The sequence below is a fragment of the Nicotiana sylvestris genome, chromosome 8 (assembly GCF_000393655.2).
Source record: "Nicotiana sylvestris chromosome 8, ASM39365v2, whole genome shotgun sequence".
NCBI classification, from domain to species: domain Eukaryota; kingdom Viridiplantae; phylum Streptophyta; class Magnoliopsida; order Solanales; family Solanaceae; genus Nicotiana; species Nicotiana sylvestris.
In genome coordinates, this window is record NC_091064.1 from 6,897,231 (window position 1) to 6,920,271 (window position 23,041).

General features: G+C 38.0%; 1 protein-coding gene across 1 annotated transcript; it reads right to left on the reverse strand.

The window, feature by feature from the left end:
* Positions 1-19,059: 19,059 nt before the first annotated feature.
* Positions 19,060-22,779, reverse strand: LOC104217334 (small ribosomal subunit protein eS8-like). Its single transcript, XM_009767552.2, has 5 exons — positions 22,663-22,779; positions 22,461-22,533; positions 20,491-20,821; positions 19,849-20,021; positions 19,060-19,412 (listed from the first exon to the last, which is right to left on the reverse strand). Exons 1-5 carry the CDS (start codon positions 22,664-22,666, stop codon positions 19,328-19,330), a joined length of 666 nt encoding a protein of 221 aa, XP_009765854.1. The 5' UTR covers positions 22,667-22,779; the 3' UTR covers positions 19,060-19,327.
* Between the last annotated feature and the right edge of the window lie 262 nt (positions 22,780-23,041).

Sequence of the window (23,041 nt, forward strand, 5' to 3'; positions counted from 1 at the left end):
AGCAGAGGCATACATTCAGTCTTTTTATTTCAAGTGTTGAAGTTGGGAGCCCGCCCATAGAACAGAGGAATACATTTCAGTCTTTATATTTCAAGCGTTGAAGTTGGGAGCCCACCCATAGAACAGAGGCATACATTTCAGTCTTTTCATTTCAAGCATTGAAGTTGGGAGCCCGCCCAGATAACAGAGGCATATATTTCAGTCTTTACATTCCAAGCGTTGAAGTTGGGAGCCCGCCCAGATAGCAGAGGCATACATTCAGTCTTTTTATTTCAAGTGTTGAAGTTGGGAGCCCGCCCATAGAACAGAGGAATACATTTCAGTCTTTATATTTCAAGCGTTGAAGTTGGGAGCCCACCCAGATAACAGAGGCATACATTTCAGTCTTTTCATTTCAAGTGTTGAAGTTGGGAGCCCGCCCATATAACAGAGGAACACATTCAGCATTAATTTTCAAGTATTAAAGTTGGGAGCCCGCCCATCGAACAGAGGCATACATTTCAAGATCAAGTCACAGGACAATAAAACAGAGGGTTACAACAGGAATCCCCAGCAGAAAACAATAAAAATCCCCAGCATCAGGAAGCAGAAGGTTGCAATAAGAGGTCCCAGCAAAAACTCAAGTGCATGTGTCGAAAGGAAGAAAAGCATCGGAAGAAAAGCACCGGAAAAAATGCAAGCAGACAAGAAAGCAAGGCAACAAGAAAAATTGCAGTATAGCCTAGCTTCTTGTTTTCTTTTAAGCAAGGTGTAACAAGGAGATCGGTAAGCAGTAGTAATAGCATGCAACAACAGTAACAATGCAGTCCCACGGTAGTCCCAGCTACCAAAAACTTCCCGAACTACATTGACCTGATTCCTGTTTAGCCCAGGATATGTAGGAAACCTTTGAAGCAAAGGTTCGGTCAAATCTTTTTCAAAAATGCTTCACACGGAGTACTCGGATGGGCAAAAATCGCTCGCTTTATCTTTGCACGAAAACCCTACGTGTCTTCGGGCAAAGAGGGGCAGCTGTAAGCACGTGATTTTTGCCCAATATGAGAATTACTCCCAAAAATTCAAAAATAAAATAATTTTCCTTGGTGTGCAATTTTGTGATATTTTGTGATATTTTGAATAATTATTTGTATTTGTCTGTGCATGTTTATTTGCTAAATTAATAAAAAATACAAAAATATGTCGCATTTTGTATGTAGGATTTAATTCTATAATTTGTTAGTAATTAAGTTTGTTTACAAAAAAATAAAAATTTACAAAAATAGGCATCGTTTGCATTTTTAGCATTTAATGTCCAAATATACAATTTTATGCTTAATTATTACTTAATTGTGCGTTAATTGTTATTGGAAGTTAATTTGCGCTTTTATAACTTAATTTAGTTCTTAATAATAATTTAAGTATTTTTATAATTTAGTTTTAGAGAAATAAAAAGAAGAAAAGAGAGCGAAAATATAAAGAAAGTCGGAATTGGGCCTCTTCTTCGATTTCAAGCCACAGGCCCAAAAAATGGCCCAATCTTCCCAAACGACCCAGTCCATTTCAAACCGGGTCAACCCGGTCCATAACCCAACACCCCCTATCTTGCATTTCAAAAAAAAAACAAAGCAAAACAAAACAAAACAAAAAAAAGAAAAGGAAGAAAACCCTAAAAAATCCCTCTCTCTCATCCGCCCCCCCTTTTCTCTTTCTCTATTTTCTTCTTCTCCTTCAAGCATCCAAACACCCCATCCATGGCTGCCCTTCCCCCACCTCTTCTCCTTCACATACACACACACAACCACGACAACACAACACACACACACCCGCCGCCCGTGTTTCTTCTTCTTCTTCAAGATCGCGAGTGTTTCTTCTTCTTCAAGTTCACGTTGATCGTTGCTTCTTCTTCTTCCTCACTTCATGATGCTGCGTGACTGCTTCGTCCAGCATCTACTGCTGCTCACGTTTTGCATTGCTGCTGCCCCGTCCGGCATCGCTTTCACGGTTGTCTGCTACCTCTCCTTCAAGCTCTTCGTTTGTCCGTTCGTGATCGTCTTCGGCGTCAAATGATTTTGGTGCGATATTTGTTTCCGGGCAGATTTGTTTCCGTTCAAGTTCGTCATTGTTTCGATCCGGTTAGTGGGTTTTTGAGTTTCATTTTTTGCCCGTAATTTGTTTGATATTTTTCGGATCCAAAATCGATAAATGATTCAATTCTTGTTTTGTTTGTTCATCATTGAAATAATTTTTTTTTAGTTTGTTTATATGTTTGGTTGGTTTAATTTTCAGATTCAAATGAAAATTTAATTAATTGATTTTCAGTTTATTTCATGTTAATTTAATTTTTGCAAAAAAAGGAATTGTTAGTTTAGGTTTAATATTGTTAGATTTAGTTTAAATCGCTTGAATCCGTTGTTTGTTTAATATAGATTTCATTCATGATCATGTATCTTTGTTATATTTTTTTGTTGGATTTAATTAAGAAAGATTAATTGATTATTTGAAGATTAGTGATTTGAATATGTTTATTTGTTTTGTTTAAGTTCAATTCGAAATTTGAATAAAGTTTGTTATTGTGGTTGAATCTTTTCATTCATGTTCATACTTTGTTTGATTGATCTTGAATCCGAAATTTGTATAGTTTGATTTTCTTATTTCTTGTTTATCATTTGTGATTATTTCTTGAATTGGTCTCATAATCTTGTTTAAAGTTTAATATAAGAATTGTTTGTTGTAATGTTGTTAGAGTTGATGTTAAGTTCAATATTATTGAATTTAAGAATCTAAATATACTTGTTTGATTGTTGTTGTTGTTTAAATCCGAAAAATAGGTTTGTTGTTGCTAAAAATATTGTTCAATCAAATTTTAGTTGTTCTTGGTTGTTCAATTTGTGTTCATGAGATTTGTTGTTGAAATGTTGTTAAAATCATGTTCATGTGATATTGTTGTTATGATGTTCATCCGTGTTCATATTGTTGTTTGAACATTGTTAGAAATTGATCATATTGTCTATATTTTGGTTAAGTTTGATTAATTGATGTGTTATAGCTGATGGGTAGTTTGGTAAATTTGTAATACGTTCAGGGGTAGTTTGGTAATTTCAGTAAGGTCGGAAGGGGTAGTTTAGGAATTGTACATTTTGTAATTGTTTATTTGAAGCATGAGGGACAAAATGAAATGGGGTGGATTGTGATATGATTATTTAATATAAAGGGGGGACAAGATTTAATTTAAAGGGGAATCTTGCATTATTTTAAATGAAGCATGGGGGACAAAATGAAATGGGGTGGTGTGATATGTTTATTTAATGTAATGGGAATGAGTGGGAAGATAATGGGTTGGGTAGAGAAAAAGTATTGATTTTAATTAATTGAAAGGTTTATGGGACGGGTTATATATGTGAAGTCTTGAAATAAAAAAAAAGAATATACAAAGAGAGATAGAAAAAAAAATACACAAATACGAGAGAGAGAAACAAATCTGAAAATAAGAGAGAGAAAAGGGCTGAACATTTAAGAGATAGAAAATTCCGAAAAATATTTAAGATTTCAAAATAAAAAAAACTAAAAAAAATATTCTGCTTTCTTTTGTTGTTTGAAATCAGAATTAATTGTTGTTTCATCAAAGCTGGAAGATTTTGTTTTTTTTGGATTACTACTCCACTGGTTTGTTACTGTTGCTGGGCTATTGTTGCTGTGTTGTACTGATTTTACTGCTGCTGCTGATTCTCATATTCATTTTCTTTTGCTTCCAATATCAGGTACACAACTGAAAAGCTGGTTATTGTAATCCGAAATATGAAGCATGAATACATATGAAGAATGAAAATTTGAAGTTTTAATTTCGTTTTTTTTCTTTGTTTCTTTTGTTGATTGTATTTAAGCTATTTCATGAATTACTAAATAATAGCTGGAATAAGAAAATAATATCATAAGTTAGTCTGTAATAAATCAGTTCGGCAAAACAGGTTAATTCACTAGCTATGAAGGCTTCAAGATTGTAGGTTGATCATGAACAAGTAGCTAAATTTAGTTAAAACATGAATTTAAATTAAACATCGTAAATTAGGCATTAAGGCATGACTTGAGCTTAAGCAAGATTAGAAGAACGTTTAAGTCTAATAAACTTTCTAATAAGCTTTAGTAATTATGGTTAAATCTAGTTTCAAATGATTGTGAATAATTAATCTCAATAATATTTTTAAAAAAATAATAATAACAATGCTGAGTTTTAATCTAGCTATATTTGTTTATTTTGAATATTAGTTGTTGAATTTTTATTTTATTTAAAATTTCGAAATTAACAGTAAAATTCCTTCTTTTTTTTATCAATATTTGTATTAACCAAGCAATTAGCATGTCATGTTTTCTTAAAATTATAAAAGCTAGTAATTAATTAGGATTTTTCTTTCTTTATTTTAGAGACTAATTTTTATAGAAAAAATGTAGTCGCTTTAAGATTTGTCCATTTAAAATAAATGAGATGAGCCTCGCTTAATGAAATGTATAGATTTCGGGGCCCTCAATAAATGTACAGTTAATTGCTTAGAATTAGGGAGGAGCCGTTTTAGCAAATTTCACGGCCCTACCCAAAATAATGACACGCTAGTCGCTCTAGGCGCGTATTTAATAATGTTATTTCCTTAAATACGGGTGTGCATTTATGTAACCCAAATCTAAATCTCAACGGAGTCGAAATGTGTCGATAACCACGGGTGCAATTGATTGCGACGTGATTTGAAATACGTTTTCACAATGTTGCAATTTTTCGTAAAATAATAACAATAAATAAAAAGAATAATAAAAGCGGCTAAGGGATAAAATTTGCACATAAGTTTATAATACGTATTATATTAGATAATCAAGCCGAATATAACAGTTAAGCGACCGTGCTAGAACCACGGAACTCGGGAATGCCTAACACCTTCTCCCGGGTTAACAGAATTCCTTATCCGGATTTCTGGTGCGCAGACTGTAATACAGAGTCATTCTTTTCCTCGATTCGGGATTAAAATAGGTGACTTGGGACACCCTAAATCTCCCAAGTGGCGACTCTGAAATAAAGAAATAAATCCCGTTTCGACTGTCCTTTAATTGGAAAAAACCCTTGTACCCTCGCGGGTGCGGAATAAGGAGGTGCGACAGTGGGCTAGCATAAATTTGATGCTGTACTCGGTCTTCAAGACTTTGGGAATTGGAACACCTTGACCCACCTCAATGAGACTTCAAATGGCGGATCGATCGATGAAGCGACCTTTGGGCACAATCGATGATGTACTTGTCCGGGTGGATAATTTTATACTGCCGGCCGACTTGATCATATTGGATTGTGAGGTGGACTTTGAAGTGCCGATTATTCTTGGTAGGCCTTTCCTAGCTACGGGGAAGGCATTGGTTGATGTTGAAGCTGGTGAGTTGACTTTCCGAGTGGGGAATGAGAAGGTGGTATTCCATGTTTGCAAATCAATGAGACAACCCAATAGCACGGAGGTGTGTTCATTTGTGGACATAGTCACAACTGTGATAGTGGATAACACAAGTTCCATGATCCATGTTGAAGATCCCCTTAAGGCTGTGCTTCTTAATGTAGATGTCAATGATGATGCTAGTAGAGTGGAATATGTGAATGCATTGCATGGTATGGGTTCATATTCATATGAGCCTAGGAGGCTATCGTTGGATCTTGAAAACCGCAAAACTCCACCAACAAAGTCATCAATTGAGGAGCCACCGGTGTTGGAGTTGAAGCCACTTCCTCGGCCATGAATGAGGCTCAAAGAAACTATACAGTCACCGAGAAAGAATTGTTGGCTATTATGTTTGCTATGGAAAAGTTTCGACCTTACCTTATGGGGGCCAAAGTTATAGTGCGCACCGATCACGCTGCCCTTAGGTATTTGATGACCAAGAAGGACTCCAAGGCAAGATTGATGAGATGGGTGCTACTTCTTCAAGAGTTTGATCTAGAAATTGTTGACTGGAAGGGTAGTTAGAATCAAGTGGCGGATCACTTGTCCCGTTTGGAAGAGGAGGGGAGGCCTTGTGATGGCCTTGAGATCAATGATTCATTTCCCGATAAACAACTCCTTGCGGTGTCAATGAAGGATATGCCATGGTTTGCCGATGTCGCCAATTACCTTATGACCGGAATAATCCCGTGTGAGCTCTCTTCTAACCAGATGAAGAAGCTCAAGCGGGATAGTTTGGATTTCTATTGGGAAGAGCCATACTTGTTCAAGATTTGCATGGATGGTGTGATTCGTAGATGTGTCCCGGAGAAAGAACAATTGAGTATCCTAGAGGCTTGCCATTCTTCACCCTATGGTGGCCATCATGGCGGGGCGAGAACGGCTTCTAAAGTGCTTAGTTGCGGATATTATTGGCCCACCTTGTTCAAAGATGCGAGCGATTTGGTGAAGAGATGTGATGAGTGCTAAAGAGCCGACGAAATTTCTAAAAGGGATGATATGCCCCTCAATACAATTCTCGAAGTGGATATTTTTGATGTTTGGGGCATCGATTTCATGGGTCCTTTTGTGAGCTCTTGTGGGAACACTTACATTCTCGTGGCGGTGGAATATGTCTCAAAATGGGTTGAATCCGTGGCTTTTCCCAACAATGAATCCCGGAGTGTTGTGGCATTTTTGAAAAATAGTATCTTCACAAGGTTTGACACTCCTCGTGCTATCATTAGTGATGGGGGTCTCATTTTTGCAACAAGGCTTTCGACACATTGCTTTCTAAGTACGGTGTCAATCATTAGGTCTCGACCCCCTATCATTCTCAAGCTAGTGGCCAAGTGGAAGTCTCCAACAGAGAAATTAAGAGTATCTTGTCTAAAACTGTCAATGCTAATAGGACCGATTGGTCGAAAAAGTTAAATGACGCTCTTTGGGCTTATCGGATGGCTTACAAAACTTCGATTGGTATGTCACCGTATCGGTTGGTGTTTGGGAAAGCTTGTCATCTTCCGGTGAAATTAGAGCACAAGGCCATGTGGGCTTTGAGGAAGTTGAACTTAGAATGGGATGTTGCGGCAAATCTGCGGGTTGAACAACTTAATGAGCTTGATGAGTTTAGATTCCATGCCTACTCCAGCTCGTCCTTGTACAAGGACAAAATGAAGTACCTTCACGACTAATATGCTCAGGGAAAGGAGTTCAAGGTTGGAGATATGGTTCTCTTGTTCAATTCCCGGTTACGTCTGTTTCCGGGTAAGCTCAAGTCAAAGTGGAGTGGGCCGTTTGAAGTTGTGTTCGTGACCCCATTTGGTGCTCTTGATCTAAGGAACAAGAATGGTGAAGTATTCAGAGTCAATAGACATCGGGTCAAGTATTATCTTGGGAAATTTGATGATAGCCACGTGGTGGCACATCTCCATCTAAAGTGATGTGCTGGTAACATGCGTTGTGCCACGACGTTAAATCAGGCGCGCTTGGGAGGCAACCCATGTATTTTTTCCTTTTTGTTGTTTTCTATGTTTTCTTGGTAGTGTAGGTTTGATTTTTGAGCTAACTAATTGTGAGATGTTGCAGGGATTGAGTTGATGCAGTGCAAAATAGTTTGAAAAAAAGAGTTGAACAGTCTCTGAAGATTGCCAGTGCGACCGCAGTTGGTTTTGCGCGGTCCGCACTGGTGATGGTCAAAAGTGGTGCTCTCTGAAGTTTGCCACCGCGGCCGCATTCCATTTAGTGCGATCTGCGGTGGACCTCCGCGGCCGCGGTCTATTTCTCGTGGTCCGCGGAGGTTGCCTACTCAAGATTCATTTGAACAAACCCAGCGTGGTCCGCGGTCGGTTTTGTGCGGCCGCACTGGTAGGTAAGGCTGGGTCCCATGATTTTTCTATAAATAGATCCCACATGTTACTATTTACCCTTTTCAAATTTTTTACACTCAAGGACATAATAGTATTGTTCATAACCTCTTATGACCGTGATTCTTTCTTGAGATTAACTAATTACATTTCATCTTCTCATCTGGTAATGTTTTACTCAGTCCTTGTGCATTCACTTGATTAATTTTGTTTTATTTTTTAGCTCATAACTTCTTTTTCTTCTCGTTAGTTTCGTTTTCTTATTTAGTTGTTAGCTTAGGGTAGTTTTAAAATCAGAGTTTGTGTGCTGGATATGCATAATGGTTGGGCAAATGAGTAGGGACAAAGTAGGTGAACAAATTTGAACAATTGTGCAAAAACGTGAAACCCTAACTTAGTACCTATGCAAAATACTCTCTGTGGCCTGCGGTCGCCTTTGTGCGGCCCGCGTGCCCTGATGCGGTCCGCATTACCATTTTGCGTGGACCGCGATGCCCAATTGATTGAAATTGAACCTATGCCCAGCGCGGCCGCATTGCACTTTATGCAGTCCACACGGGCCCACCGCAGTGCTACTTTGGTCGAGCCGCGGTGGTTGGATTCAAAGAGGTGGTGTTACAGTCCTTACCTCAGTGCGGACCGCGGTCGCTTTTATGCGGTCCGCGGTGCCCCAATGCGGTCGCACTACTTTTTGTGCGGGCCGCGGTGGGGAGAATAAGAGAGATGTTATCCAGGGCCTTATCCCAATGTGGATCGCGGTCGCCTTTGCGCGGTCCGCGGTGCCTACAGTGCGGCCGCACTCCTGTATATGCGGGCCGCGGTGCCATGTTCTGCAACTGTTTCTGCAACATTTAATATGTTGTCTGCAATTCAATTTCAAGACTTGTTTCACTGCCTATGCCGATACTAACCATGTTAGATGTGTATGCTTGCAGATAATGGTCAAATAACGAGGTAAAGGTGCCAAACAACCCGACCGAGGTAATTCCTCCCGGAGAGGGAAGCAACGGATGGTAAAACTCACTCCCCAGGCTAGACAAAACATAAAAGACATGAGGAAAGCAATCAAAGCGGCTGATAGAGCCCTTGACACCTCGGGGAGTGAGTACGAGCCCTCCCGGGAGATCTATTCATATTCAGTCCCTCTATACATCCCATATTCGGAGAATGCCATACATAGAGACACTCCCCCATCTTCCCCCGATGCTCGAGCCTCAATCAACATTTCTTCTGCGTCATCTGAGGGCTCAGCAGCAGGTAGTAGGGATGAATACTCTACCTCTCCCATAGCATCAATATTTGGAGAGGGTGCTAGAGGTGGTGAGGGAGATGGGGAGTTACCGGGGGGTGGTGTACCGCAGGTTTGGGGTGTTGACCGGACTAGGAATCCCGTTGTTTGGGAGGATAGATTCGTCAGCCAGGTGACATTCCACAAGTTTAAGGAATGGTGGTCGTCACGAAAATTGATTCTTGAAAGGAGCTTCATTGACAAAGATCTCTTACCCCTACACCCCAATATACATAGACAGTTTCAGGCTCGAGTGGGTTGGGAGTTCTTTAAAGATAATTGTGTGAAGGCAAATGAGCATATGGTCAAGGAGTTCTATAGCAATGTGGCTCACATTTTGAAGGGCACTAAGGTGACCAAAGTGAGAAACAAAAATGTGGTATTTACCGGAAAGGCAATAAATAAATACCTAGGGTTCAAAGATGAAGATGAGTCCCTTTACAATAAAAAATTGGCAATGGGTGAGTAGGTTCGTCCGTGGTTAGCTTCATACCTGGCAATCCCGGGTACGATTCCAGAGTGGTTACAAGCAGGGACCAAAATAATTCGGAGAACCTTTAACTTTGAGGCTAGAGGGTGGTTGACTTTTGTGTGCAGTCGACTCGACCCCACTACCCATGATCAGACTATTCCACTCGCCCGGGCTGTTCTTATTGCTTTTATTATGGCGGGATATCCTATCAACATGGGCAATGTGATGTCTCACGTCATTTCTGCAGTGAGGGTTGAGCATTACCGGAGCTACCCTTTTCCCAGCACCCTCACTATGTATTTTCGGGACCTGGAGGTGGAGAAAAGACCTTTTGACGTCAAGGTCAAACCTGTGGCTCCGTTTTCATGGTACAGTTTGAAGGGGTCAGACAACCCCAAGGACAAAAATTACAAGTCACTTGCTTCTGCCCCAACCGGTCAGTCTGAAGAGCCGGTTGCGGTAGGGCCCTCCACTGAGTCTACTTCCACAGTTGCTGACATGCCTCCCGGACCTTCCACTACTGTTGGTCCCTCTACTTTAGTTGGCCCGGGGATTCCATCTTCCCGGGCCCATCCTATCACCGCCCACCAGCTGAGCCAGACACTTCATAGCTTGAACAACTGGATGGAGACTGCTTCATCCAAGTTGTCCACCTTGACTTCTACCGTTGCGGCTTAGTCGGCACCACAACCAGTGCAGGTGCCCCAGTCTATCGAGGATTCACTTAAGGAGATTCTTGCCAACTAGCAAAAGATCCTCGATTCTCAGGTTGCATTGGTTAAGGCGGTGGATTCACATGGCAAGGCCCTGAAGGAGCTTGCCAGGGAGCATAAGAAGCTGCGCAAAACACAGGTTTCCAAGGAGTCAGTGAAGCCGCTAAGGGAGGATGTTGACAAACTGAAGGCAGACCAGCTGCCTTTAGACTTGCTATTCGAGGATCCAACACCAGCAGCAACACCAGTAGCAGAGCCACAACAGGAGCAGACATAGCAGCTTCCAAAGAAGAAGAGGAAGCTCCCTAGTGCAGATGAGGCGTTCATCCAGTTGGCGGACCCACCGAAGGCTTCCTCTAGTCAGCCATAGGATATTCCTGATATTCAGCCCGTAGAGGTCCAGGTCCCAGTCCCAGCAGCTGAGCAGCAGGAGATCGGGAACCAGTCTGAGGTTCCCGTACATACAGAGGACCCGGGGACCACTCATGTTCTCATGCATACAGATAAGGCTTAGGGAGCTCTTATATCCTTTCATCTTGATTTTTTGATGCTTATTTGTTTAGTTGGCATTGGGGACAATGCCAACTTTTATTTGTGGGGGTGCACCCTACTTTTTTTTATCCGGATGATTGTATATATTAGTTGACTTAGTTTATGTTTCTGTTGATTTTTTTATTTGGTCTGTATATAACTTTACATTTAGTCACTTTTATCGCACTTTTTATCTTCTTTTTGGTCTGTATATAAAATTACATTTTTGTATATATATTCATCCCCCGTTGTATATTCTAATCCACTATTGTAAATATTCATTCTATTTTCTATTTTCTATTTTCGTACAAAGTTTTCATTTTTAGCTTAGTAGATAGGCTCGCAGCCTTTTTGTTTCGGTTTTGGTGCTTTCAATAAGACCTTGATTTTCTTAATGTCACGGTTCTTTCCAAGGGTGGAGTATTGTGCGAACCGGGTGGCTCTTCCTGATGATGGATGGCGTGAGAACCTTCTTAAGGTTTTGAGTCTGTTTTTAATTTTTCTTTTGTTTTTAGTAGTTTATAGTTAAATGTATCTCAAGCAAAGCTTCACTTGGGCCTAACACATTTGCCTTTGATCCCATGGTCAAAGACAAGTGGTAGTGTTTAGGACGGTGAAAGTAGTGACCTTAAGACTCTTGTTTTGAACAAACAAACATCATGTGGTCTTTCGGGACTATTGTGTGCTCAATCGTGTCTAAGGTTGTTGTGGGCCCCCGACTCTATGTCTTTAGCAATCCTTGAGTGTGTGTAGTGAGAAATCGAATTGTGAGTCCAAATCCCGAGCCAATGGTCTAGAACTTTCCCTGAATGTTTGTGGAGGCAAAATTTTGAGTGAAATTCGACTTGAGAAGTGATTATAAGCTCTCCTTGATCCAAACAATAGTCGAACAATTCCATAGCCTACCAATGATATAATCCCTAGCTAACCCTTTTGAGCCTTAAACCTTTTTTTCTTTTAAGAACAAATACTACAAGCCTATGCCCGTTCTAAATTATACTCTCTCTTGGCACCCAAATCGCCCCTTAAGTAATGGCGAAAGTCTAAGTTTGGGAGGGAGAGACAAGAAAGGAAACAAAGTGATAAAAGGTACAAAAGCAAAAGGAAAGGAAGGCGATGAAAAAGAAAGAAAAGGAAAAGACAAAAAGAAAGTCCAATGTGCAAAGAATAAAACGGTATTCAAGAAAAACAAAAATGAAAAAGGTGTGGAAAAAGTAGAAAAAGAAGAAATGCTTTGAATTTCATAAGAAAGAGTGACAATGTGTCTCTCTAACCCCTTGAAAAGAAGTGAAATACTCAAAGAGTCAAAGAGAATTATGCCAGAATGAATCAAAAGAAGTGCTTAAGGGAAGATGAAACCCATATAGACTAACAACTTTTCCTACCCTGAGCCAAAAGCCTTCACATTAACTCCACGAAAGCCCTATATGGTCTTGAGTTGGATGACGCTCGCATTAGTGGATACTTACATGAGGGTCAAGCATATGGTACTTAGAGCCGGACTTATGACCTTTCCTTGAGAGAGATGAGTGAATCCCCATTAACCTTGGTTTACGTGCTTATACTCTAAAAATGTAAGCTTTGCTTAGGGAGAGTTGAGGATGTGTGAGTTTGGGTTCCACAACGACCAAAGTAATTGAGAGAGTTCTTTGATGTAATGAGTCAATTCTTGATGCTCTTGTGTCACACTTGATCCATAGTTTTTCAAAGTTCAAATTTTGTTAATGATCCATTCGTATTGAGGGCAATTGTTAGTCTCAATTGATGCATGTTGAGGTTACTTTAAGACAACTAGAATTACTTGGATTTTCCCTTAAGGGGTGAGTCTTATTTTGTTTTCTTGAGGACAAGCAAAGGTTTAAGTTTGGGGGAGTTGATAAGTTAGGATTTTAACATATTTTATGCCCATACTTGCCTATGCTTTGATCATATATTGTTACAAAATAGTCCTAAAAGGCTCACAAGTTGTGCTTGATTGCAGGTTTGATCGACAACGTGACGAAATATCAAAGATCGGCTCAAAAAAGGAGTGAAACCTGCTCAAGTATCAAAGACCAAGAAATTTAAGAAAAGAAGGCCTAGTGTGGACCGCACAAAGTGGAATACGGCCGCACTAGGTGATTCAGAGAGTCGGTGAATCAAGCTAGAAGAAGCGCGGCCGCGATACACGTCTCGCGGTCCGCGGTGAATGCTCTGCGGCCGCGCTACTCTTTTGTACGGTTCGCGGTCATGAGATCCAGAGAGATGAAAGTCTGCAAAGCCAGTGCCATGCGGTCCGCGGTCGTGATTATGCGGTTCGCAGAGTCCAAGTTCAGAGAAGCAGAAGTGAGCCCAGTGCGGCCACGGTCCATTTAATGCGGCCCGCACTGACCCTACAGGGTTATTTTTGTCCAGTTTTTCCAGCCTAGTATAAATAGAACATTTCACCATTTTTTAGGGAAGAGAGAGATCAGACAAGGGTTGCGCTCGTGAGAACGAATTTTGTAGCCATTTTTGGCACTTTTGCTTTATATTTACAATAGATTCTTATATTTTAATTTTAGCAATTAATTAATATGCTTAGTTCTTCATCTATTTCTGTATTTTATTCTTCAAGCATGAGTAGTTAAACCCATTAGCTAGGGTTGTGGCTCAACCCTAGTGTGGGTAATTGATGGGTGTTGCCATCTAATGTTAGATTGACTATGGGTGTTTGCTATTTGGGTTGATTTTAAGTTTTAATCTAGAATTGGTGGTTGTAAACACTGATTCAAGCTTTGTAGGTTTAACTCTTCTTGAGAAAGAGAGTCTATGACCCCAAAATTGACCCAACAAGGAATTGGGATGGACTCATGAGAAATGATAGTTCCAATTAACGGGTTAAACCTCGAGAGAGTAATTACCCTACTTGAACCCTAGTTGCTTGGTCTAATTTGTCTACCCATTTGGTCTCGAGAGAGTCAATTAGGCAAAGTCACTTTCTCTACCGAGAGGTGTGAGAGTGGGTAAAATTGTGCAACGGTTATAGCATAAGCCCCAATTATGTCAATCGAACCTTAGTAACATCTACCCGTCAATTAGCCACCTAGGTAGTGTCACGACCCTAGTGCCCTTCTTCCCATTAGATACAACTTAGCAATATTCTCGTAGCATAATAGTTTTATAAAAATAGTTATAATTTGAAAACTCAAAAATGTTTGAAGTGACATTAGGAGTACAAACACATCCCTAGGCTAGACGGACAATCCAACTCCACTACTAGTTCCCTGAGGAAATCGATCCCGACCCTCATATCGGGTAAAAGCTATTGACCCGCTCTTCCTACCTTAGTGTAGCATCGAGTTGACAATGATCACTTAACCATAATGTCAATCATATATGGTAACTTTCTTGCTTTAATATAATACTAGTATTAGTACACGCGCGATGCGCGGACACAAATATCAAATTATAATTTGAGTTATTAACATTACCTTAAAATTTAAAACTTCTAGATAACATGTTTCTTTTTATTTATATTTTTATTTTATATCTGTAACAATCCAACTCCTTGATTTAGTACTTGTATTTTATTTTGGGGTCAGTATTAAATAATACTAAACATATCACATTTGTGATATGTCTTGTTTGAGCATATTATTTAACAAAATTCTTACTACCACTTTATGTTTCACAGCAAATTCGAATAAGTCTTATCCTTACACATTTTCACCCAAAACAACTCTTTCTTTAATCTTTGCTTCTAGTTATTGTATTATTTATTACTTAATAATGTTATATTCATGTAATCTTTTATTAGCTTATCAATTGACTTGATATCTTGCTTATTGCCCTTTTGATAAACATATATAAATATAAAAAAATTTATTCCTAAAAGCTAATTTATTTTTGTACTTTTATCCTCATAATATAAAATATTTTTAAATTTTTGATTATTGCTATTAAGTTACCTAATATGTAGTATTTTTTTTCTTATGTGGCTTTCATTAACATGCCTCTTTATTTATATCACAATCTATTTATATCCTTTAATATTATTATATAAATTGATGTATGATTTTTAATATTGAAAAAAATATTTATTTTATTTAAAATTAATACTCAAAATTATTAAATAGTTTAAATTCATTAATAATATTTTTAAGCATTATATATTTACTTTATTTTTTTAAACTAATTCTTAGTATAAGTAATCTCACATTATCTCTAATTTATTAATATTTTGATATTTTTTAATTTTTTTAATCTATTAAACTTCAGTTATGTGGCCTTGTCCATATCATGACCTTTTTTATCATACTTAAAAATACTTTTTATATCAAATTTAAATAAGTTTTATCTTTTTTGTTTTTTATGATAGAAATTTTAATTTTTTCTCTGTTTGTTTCTTATTTTGCTATTGTATATTCAATACTTAATATTATTAACGTTGTCATGTGCTTTTTATTAGTTTACTTGAATTTAATATCCACTTTTATCACATTCATTTTTGTTACGACCCAAAATCCACCAAGGGTCGTGATGGCGCCGTACACTACTGTCGAGCAAGCCAACCAAATTACTTGATTAAGTTGTCATTTTAACAATTTTTGAAAACTAAGATTTTTCCTTCAATGTTACTAGTAAAAGGCAATCTTTACAATGTAAATAAAAGAATACTTGGAAGTAAATATAAGATACCCAATAATTATCCCAGAACCCGGTGTCACAAGTGCATGAGCATCTACTAAGAAGGAAATAAAATACAACAACCGTCCGGAATACAATATTGGACAGGAAATAAAAACATATAACTGAAAGAGACTCTGCTGGCTGCGGGTCGCCTCGAAAAGTGCAGCTCACCTAAGTCTCTGTATCAACCATGCTGCTACGCCCAGTAGGGCCACTAGAGATACATATGCATGTGCAACAAAAATGCACAGAAGTGTAGTATGAGTACGAAAACAACGTGTACTCAATGAGTATCCCGTCTAATCTCGAAGAAGTAGAGACGAGAGGTCAACTTCGACACTTACTAATGGTGCAATAATGTTATATCGATAATATAGTAAATCTGGGATTTTTATAAACATTATTATAATTCAATGGAATGAAGCAAGTAAGCAATTCTTTCTTTTATAGAAAATTTCCAATTTTCTCTTCATCATTGAAACATAATTTCATAAGCCGGGGAGAAGGCAACAACGACTTCAATGAGTTTCAAGGCAAGCAATACAAGCATGCGCAAATCATGCTGAAGTCGTACGGATCGATCCAACAATATTTAAACTGTGCACTGCCGAGGGTCAAACGGCGCGAACCATAGATGCATCTATTTAATCTGTCGAGACGTTCGGACCGCTCCAAAAATAAACACATACAGACTGACAACCAAGAAGTCCACACGGAGAAATTTTCCAAACAAAGCCAATCCTCTTTTAACCATTTAAGAAAAATGAAGTTAATCAGTTTAGAAATTCATTTACTAATTCAATGTGATTTAAGCAATTCAAGTTGTCAATAAGTTCACAAATAATCCAAGTATAACATGCTCTTGGGTCCTAAACTACCCGGACAATAGCATAATAGTAGCTACGCACGGACTCTCGTCACCTCGTGCGTACGTAGCCCCCACAAATAGGAGCACATAACCAATTAACTCACCTATGGGGACAATTCCCTCTTATAAGGTTAGAAAGGAGACTCACCTCGCTCCGAAGATCCATAACCGACATTTCACGCTCTTCCGAAGACTCAAATTGATTCACAACGCTCCATTAATATACGCTCAATTAATCATTACAATCCAATTTATAACAATTCTTAACCCCGATCGAAAAGTTGACAAAATTGTCCTCGGGCCCACGTGCCCGGATTCCGAAAATTTTCGAAGATTAAGCTTACCCATAATTCCACGAAATCAAATATATAATTTACTCTCAACTCCATACCCAAAATCGTGGTCAAATTCCAAGAATATAAATTTCTAGGTCTTTCTACCAAAACCCGAAATTTCTACCAATTTACATACTAAAATTCATACATAATCGATGTATTTAACTCAAGATAGGTGGGGTTAGTTTACCTTATTATTGAGGAAGAAATTCCCCTCTTGAAGCTCTCCAAAATCGCCCCAACAAGAGTAAAAATGGAGGAAAATAGCCAAAACCCCCGATTTTAAAGACACTCACTACCTCAGCAGTTTTCGCACCTGTGGTCTCCTGACTGCTTCTTAAAAGGAGGTAGGTTGAGCAACGAAAAAATCGTAAAAATAGCACAGGCTAGTCAGTTTTCGGACTGGTCATTCAAAAATAGTCAGCGTTTACAAAGTCATTGAAAAATAGCCACTATTTTACCGCAACACGGAAAGTTCCAGCATAATATACTTGAGGTCGGTGCACATGTGTATGACCTTCCAGCATATTATGCTACTGGAGATTGGAGCACCTGTGTATGGACTTCCAGCATATTATGCTGGACCGATATATTATACTGGAACTTCAATATATTATACTGGAGTATACTGGAACTCTAATATATTATATTGGAAATCTAGTATATTATGCTGGAGTATTTTTCGGATTTTGAACAATATTTTCGTTCAGATTTATCTTTACATGAAAAGTGGTTATATTTTGATTACTTTTGAAATTGTGGTTATTTTTGAATGACCACTCGTAAATCTAGCTATTTTTTAACTTCTCCCCAAAAAAATCCCGTACTTACTTAATAGTAACTTAAAACTTGTTGGCAGTGGCTGCTGCGCCTCCTTAGTCCCTCTTTACTTTAGTATTAAATTATAAATAACTTACTCCCTCTGTTACAATTTATGTGAACACATTTGACTGGACACAGAGTTTAAGAAAAGAGAGAATACTTTTGATTTTGTGGTGTAAAATGAGACACAAAGCTTCGGCCAGTAAAATGAGGGAGTAAATATTACCCAAAACTTCGGTTTTTCGGTTAACCGAAATATTAGAACCGTTAACCACACCAAATATCGAAATTTAAAAATATATAAATCGCACACCGACCGAATAACCGATTAAACCGACACCGAAAATCGAAATTTACGATTCGACCAGTTTTTTCGATTCTGACTATATTATGCACACCCACTTTAACACATTGCTTGGATGATTAGGCGACTTTACACTTGATAAATCTAAGTGCTTGTTTCTAGACCCAACTCTTAATTATGTAGGTCTCAATTAGGGGTGAGTGTTCGGGCAGTACGAATTGGATATGAAAATTTTGGTTTCAATTTTCAATTTTTGGATTGAACAAATGACAATCCTAATCCAATCCAACTAAGCTTGTATTGGATCGGATTTTTTAAGTTCGATTTTGGATTAATCGGTTTGGATTTTTCGGTTTTAACCTTAAAAGTTGAGATATTTCTTCTTTTTACAAAATTGAATATCCAAATGAAGTACTCATGTTAAATTACCTGAAAAGTTTCTCATTCTCACTGTAATCATCCTAATAAAGTATTCAAGTAATAAAAGTACTATCAAGAAAATGCAATAGACATTACTATGACCGATAAGAAGTAACAATAGTAAAATTATATCCAAATAGAAAGGATTATGATAGTATCTTAGTAATTAATATTGAATATATGAGATAATATCTAATGGATAGGGTATTGCACTTATTACTATTGGCATATAGATAATAAACTAAATATAAGTGTAAAAATTCGGACTTTCAGATATCCAAAAATCTTAAGTACCAAATCCAATATCCAATCCGAAATCCAAAAATTTTTAAAATTAAATCTAAAACCCAAACCAAAAATTCAAAAAATTCGAATTTCGGTTTGGATTTCAGGTTTGCCCAAACTATACCCACCCCTAGTTTCAATCATTAAATGCATTTGTTTTTTTCCTTTTTACAACTACTTTAGTGAATCTAAAAAGACAACCCGATGCACTAAGTTCCCGCTATGCACAGAATCCGGCCGAACTACAAGGGTCTATTATATGCAATCTTACCTCGCATTTCTGCAAGAGACTATTTCCATGGCTTGAACTCATGACCTCCTGGTCACATGACAATAACTTTACCAATTAAGCCGAAGCTCCCTTTCAACTACTTAACGAGTGTGAATAGATATAAATGATTGAGATAATTTACGGGTCTACATTTTCTCAATTGGTGGTGTTATACATGTTCCAGTGCATCATCAGTACTTCAACAATTCAAGCTCCATAGCATTTTGAATTACCAAACGTCATAAATGCTTGTGTGCTGAGGGGACTTTGCGCAACTTACGAAGACAATGTGAAACACTAATATTTGAAGGTTTTCTGTCAGCAAGCAAACCATAGTATATAAAATTTCAAACAATGTAAAACCTGAAAGCTGAATGATGAGACTACCTTAATGACATCTTCTTTAGAAGAAAACAGTAGGATGAATCTGTCCTCAAAATTATCACATTCCAAAAGGATGGGCTGATCTAACTCTAGCAGCTAAAGAGGTTTCTTAATACCCATTCTGTAAATAGTAAATAACACAGAGGCAATATGATTCGACGCTTTGGATGATATAACAGAAATCAGCTATAACTCTTAAGCAGCGCCACTTGCACCCTTCCCTTTCTTTTTCTGAAGTTTCTTCATGTAGAACTCCAGTTCCTTACCCTCCAAGATGTAACTGTCAAAGTTAAATGAGAAATGTGAGAGAATGACAAATAGTTAAATACAGATCAAACAGGAAAAGAACATTCATTCACATCATATTCTGAATCAAGTTTAGCCATATAAAAAGCGACAAAGATGCAGCTTTCACTCTCATAACCAAAGAAAACTAAAGCAAAAACTAGAACTCCAATTCAAAGAGTTTGAACTGCCACGAGTTTTCATAGTTAACAAAAAAAGTCAACAAATTCCAGAGAATTTAGAAACAATCTTGGACTGCTATGTCATTTAAATGTGAACAATCAAATAGAAACTTTTGTCAAAAAAATGTGCTTGTAACATTGAGTAAAAAATGTTTTTAGCAGTTTGGTAAAGTGAAATGAAGAGATTATGGGGTTGAGCCATACAGTTTTCAACAAAAGATCAAAGCTAATAGAGAAGACAACTCATACCCATCGGCACGGCCACATTGGCCAGGTCGTGACGAGATTGCAGCCAATAGACGGCCACTAGCAAATTGCTCTTCAACATGTGGGTCAATCTTACGATCTTGTTGACGCTTTTGCAGCTTTCTCTGGACATGGTTACTTTTCTTTTCCTCTGCAGCAGGAGCAGTCTCAGCCTCCTGTGAACCAATGAATAAAAACCATCATATAATGCACTAGTTGAGAGCAATTTTCTGGTGGCAACCAAATTAGTAGAACAACTAAACACATACTAGGACAAAATCCACCAGAAAAGACATTTGGAAAATACAACCCTTTCCTATTGATGAAGGGAAAAAATATACACAATTATAAGGAATCTTATAATCAAGAAAATACAATCTTTTCTTCACAAAAGAGGAGGAAGAAGTTTAAGGAATTTTCTTTAAGACCTTAATACAAACAATTATCTGTTTCCATGCATCAGAGCCACCACATACAGCAGTTAAAAGATAACAGAGGCTCAAGCAGAACATCTTACAATTAAGTGTTCAATATTGCACTTCAAGTTAATATATAGCACCATAAAATTGATTATCATATCAACCAAAGTGGAGCACCATGAATAAAGGAGACCACGTAAGACGAGGAAAGCATTCATGCAAATACCTCTCCTTCCTTCTTGGCAGCACTCTTCTTCTTGCGACCAATATCAACTCCATAGTGCTGGAGATACCACTGCTTAAATGGAGCTGCATCAACTTGAACAATTGCACTCTTCACTAGAGTTTGTGTCCTAACCAGCTCATTGTTTGAGGCATTGTACACCACATCCAATAAACGAGTCTTCCTAGTAACAGCCTCACTGCCCCAAGAGAAGTTTCCAGTGTCCAACCTCAAAGCACGCCACTTCACATTGCCTCCTCGGACCCTTATCCTCCTAACAGTCTTAGCATTAGTCACCAGCTTTGTATTTGCAGGCTGTCTTCCAAGCTCATACCTTCACAGAGACATACAATCAAAGTCAATCTCATAACATGACCAATAAACACTCAACTAAAATCATATCTATGGACAGCCCAATATTACAAAAATTCACCTCACAGAATAATTTAAAGAAGAGTTTGAGAAGATCTAGCCAAAAGAGAGACTCTAGGAGACTAACTCATTGCAATTATGCAACAAAAGCCACCAATCACTAGACTCTAAGGGGTCGTTTGGTTCAGAGGAGGGATATACATTGTAATCCCGGGATTACAATCCTATATGGAATAGCTAATACAAAAAATTTGGCATAAATTTATCTATTAGTTAATACCCACAACCAAATATCGGATAAATATAATCTCCAATTTTATACTGGGATTTATCCCGGTAATTAAACAACCACTAAGGAATCTACATATCTTCCTTCATAAAAGGCCCAGCTTCACATCTGCACCCCACCCCCAAAATTCAACACAGCCAAAACCTCAGACTAAATAGAGTCAGCTACATGTATTACCAATATCCATTCCATCAACATTTGTCTTATAAGCCAAATGGCAATTCTTTAAAACTAGAGGTTCTCAAGAAAGAGGAAAAAAAAAACTATCCAGCAAAATCCACTGCATTTCTAGCTTTGTATAACTTCATTAGCGTAAATCCATATAATAGATGCAAGTAACATTGTTGTCAAAAAAACAGAAGAACCAGCTTCAGAGCCCCAAACCCCACTCCCCTTATCTCTCTCTCTATCTATTAATCAACGAACTCTACCTCAATGTCAAACTAAAGAAGTCCGTTATATGAATCATCTATATCCATTCCATCAAGGAATCAACATATATGTTACAGGGCAAATTAGCAATTCTTTAGAACTAGAGGCGCTCAAGAAAGAGAAAAAACACTTCTAGTGAAAGCCATGGGTCTTTTAGTGTTTCTTAACTGCATTTGCCTATAATAATCAAGAACGATACATAGAGATTTCAAGGTGGAACAAAAACCTTATTTACAAGCCAGGACATAAGTAGTAGGACATTCAATAAAACAACTACACTCACTCACAAATTAATTTTGGTCGACTATATGAATCATCATCTAGCATCCATTTCCAATATAGTCAGGTCCAAAATCATAGATCATCCAATAAATTAACTACACTCAATCCCAAATTAGTCTTGGTCAACTATACGAATCTTATCTACCCATACCACTATATTCAGGTCAAAATAGTTGGATATCCAATAAATCAACATTACTCATACCGAGTAAGTTTTACCAGATAACAGCTACCTCCCACCAACACGGGTACTGGGTAACTCTATTCCACTATATTCAGGTCAAAATAGTTGGATATTCAATAAATCAACATTACTCATACCGAGTAAGTTTTACCATATACCAGCTACCTCCCACCAACACAGGCACGGGGTAACTCTACCGACCAAAGCCTAGACAGATAGGAAGAAATACCTATTTAGTAGACCATGTCAATCCTTTGTATCCATTCCATTCTATTCTAGGTCCAAAATAGTGTGACACTTAATAAATCAATTATGCACAGTCCAAATTTAGTTCTTATCGACTATGTGAATCCTCTATATCCATTCAGGTCCAAACTAGTGAACATATTGAGATAAAAAAGTAATTTAACTTACTTTCTCTTCTTCCTCCACGCCTTCTTCTTGCCTCCAGTGGCACGTCTCTTGTGCATCGAATCCCGAGAGATACCTATCACATACCATAAGCACATTCATTACTCTTATTAAGCTTATTTTCACAATTTCATTAGACCAGGATACAAACATACGAGATTAAGGACGATAATATGAAAGCTGAGAAGTTTAATAATTTCGTTACCCATTGTTGCCGGCGACGAAGGATCCTAGGGTTCCGACGGTTATGCTCTAATACGGAGGGCTCAGCAAAAAAGAGATCGGCTGGCCTTTTAAACCACTTTTAAACCCTAGCTGTGATAAAATACCAGTTTTGTCCTCCCTTTACGTATTAGTCCTTGTTTTTGGGCGTCTAACTCAATCCGGTCCCCCATATTTTATTTGTTCCAATTTGGTAAAAATTGCACGGACGCCATATTTGGTCGCCCCCATTTAACTTATATTCATTTTTTTTTAAATTTTTTTAACTTGTATCCATTTTTTAAATAACTTCAGCCCCCTTTCTCCTCCTCCTTCTCCTCCTCAAAGTTATATCCACTCTCAATCCAATAGGCCACTCCTTT